The 1,665-nt window shown below is 47.3% G+C and overlaps 1 protein-coding gene across 1 annotated transcript; it reads left to right on the forward strand.

Moving 5' to 3' along the window:
• Positions 1–411: 411 nt before the first annotated feature.
• Positions 412–1,362, forward strand: OR9S20 (olfactory receptor family 9 subfamily S member 20). Its single transcript, NM_001389085.1, is given in 1 exon segment — positions 412–1,362. A coding segment is annotated over 1 exon segment (951 nt).
• Positions 1,363–1,665: the final 303 nt, after the last annotated feature.

The following is a 1,665-nucleotide window of genomic DNA, read 5'->3' on the forward strand; positions in this document are numbered from 1 at the left end:
TCTTAATACAGTTTCAGGGATTGAAATGGTCAGGAGCTGAGCTGTATACCTACTTCTGATTTATCTCACTCCTGTGGTGCATCTAGCATCGTCCCTGGTAACCAACCACTGTAGCAGGAGTTCCACACAACAGTTAAACCCTCACCGCATAACCACCTGCCCTCACAGATTCTTTTGCAAAATGGGCTTATGTAACAAGGAAAAAAAGGTCCTCAGTATTGAAATATCTGGTACAATGTGTTTGTCTTGAATTTTGTTTAGTAATTCTTCATTAACCCATTAACTCCCTTATACCTTCATTTTGATTTTGTTTTTGTTTTTGTCTTCCAAACACTCTTCAGCAGAATTTTAGCTTGACATACTTAATCTGCCCAAGCTGGAGGTATAATTCCCCTGGAGAAGCTGAGGCTCATGCCATCCCACAGTTATGGAAACCTCTCCAAGGTCTACTTTCAAGATTTTGTGCTGGAGGGATTTTCAGGTGGTCTGGAAACCCAGGCGCTGCTCTTTGCTGTGTTCCTGGCCCTGTACATGGTGACTGTGCTGGGCAACCTCCTCATGATCATTGTTATCACCCTGGATGCCCGCCTGCACTCCCCAATGTACTTCTTCCTCAAGAACCTCTCCTTCGTGGACTTGTGGTACTCATCTTTCATTGCCCCCAATGCACTGGCCAACTTCTTCTCCTCGTCCAAGGTCATCACCTTCACAGGATGTGCCATGCAGTTTTTCTTTTTGTCCATTCTGGCCACCACTGAATGCTTCCTCCTGGGTGTCATGGCCTATGACCGCTTCATGGCCATCTGTAACCCCTTGCGCTACCCCATCACCATGTGCCAGTCTGCCTGCACTCGCCTGGTGCTGGGCGCCTACTGTGGAGGCTGCTTCAACTCTATTGTGCAGACCAGCTTCACATTCCACCTCCCATTCTGCAGCTCCAACCGCATCAACCACTTCTTCTGTGATGTGCCCCCTCTACTCCAGATCGCCTGTGGCAACATAGCCATCAATAAACTTCTCTTGTTTGGCATCTGTGGGCTCATCATTGTGGGTGTGATGTTTGTGATCCTCATCTCCTATGGCTACATCATAGCGACCATCCTGAGGATGTGGTCAGGAGCTGGGAGACGCAAGATCTTCTCCACCTGTGGCTCCCACATGACTGCAGTGACTCTCTTTTTTGGGACTCTCTTTGTCATGTATGCCCAGCCAGGAGCAATTGAGTCCATGGAGCAGGGCAAGGTGGTCTCTGTCTTCTACACGCTGGTCATCCCAATGCTCAATCCCCTCATCTACAGTCTGCGAAACAAGGATGTGAAGGAGGCTGTGCAGAGGCTGGGCCAGAAACACATGACCATGTGATGATGTGCTGTAGGGAGTCAGTGTGTCCTGCAGGCTTGATGGAGGATATGGAGGTTGCCACAGGTGGGGTGGAGGAGTTATTATTTAGCAGACATAAACATCTGTCAACAAGAGTAATACACTTTAGAGATATGTACTGTACACTGTACCTACATCAACAATGATATACTGTGCCCTCAAAAATATTAAGCAGTAGATCTTAGGTTAAGTGCCCTTTTTAAAGTTTTTAAAAATGACTCTTCTATATAGGAAATTGAGGGTTGCTGGAGGGGAAGGCGTGGGAAATGGGGTAACTGGATGATG

The sequence above is a fragment of the Canis lupus genome, chromosome 25 (assembly GCF_011100685.1).
Source record: "Canis lupus familiaris isolate Mischka breed German Shepherd chromosome 25, alternate assembly UU_Cfam_GSD_1.0, whole genome shotgun sequence".
Classification (NCBI taxonomy): Eukaryota; Metazoa; Chordata; class Mammalia; order Carnivora; family Canidae; genus Canis; species Canis lupus.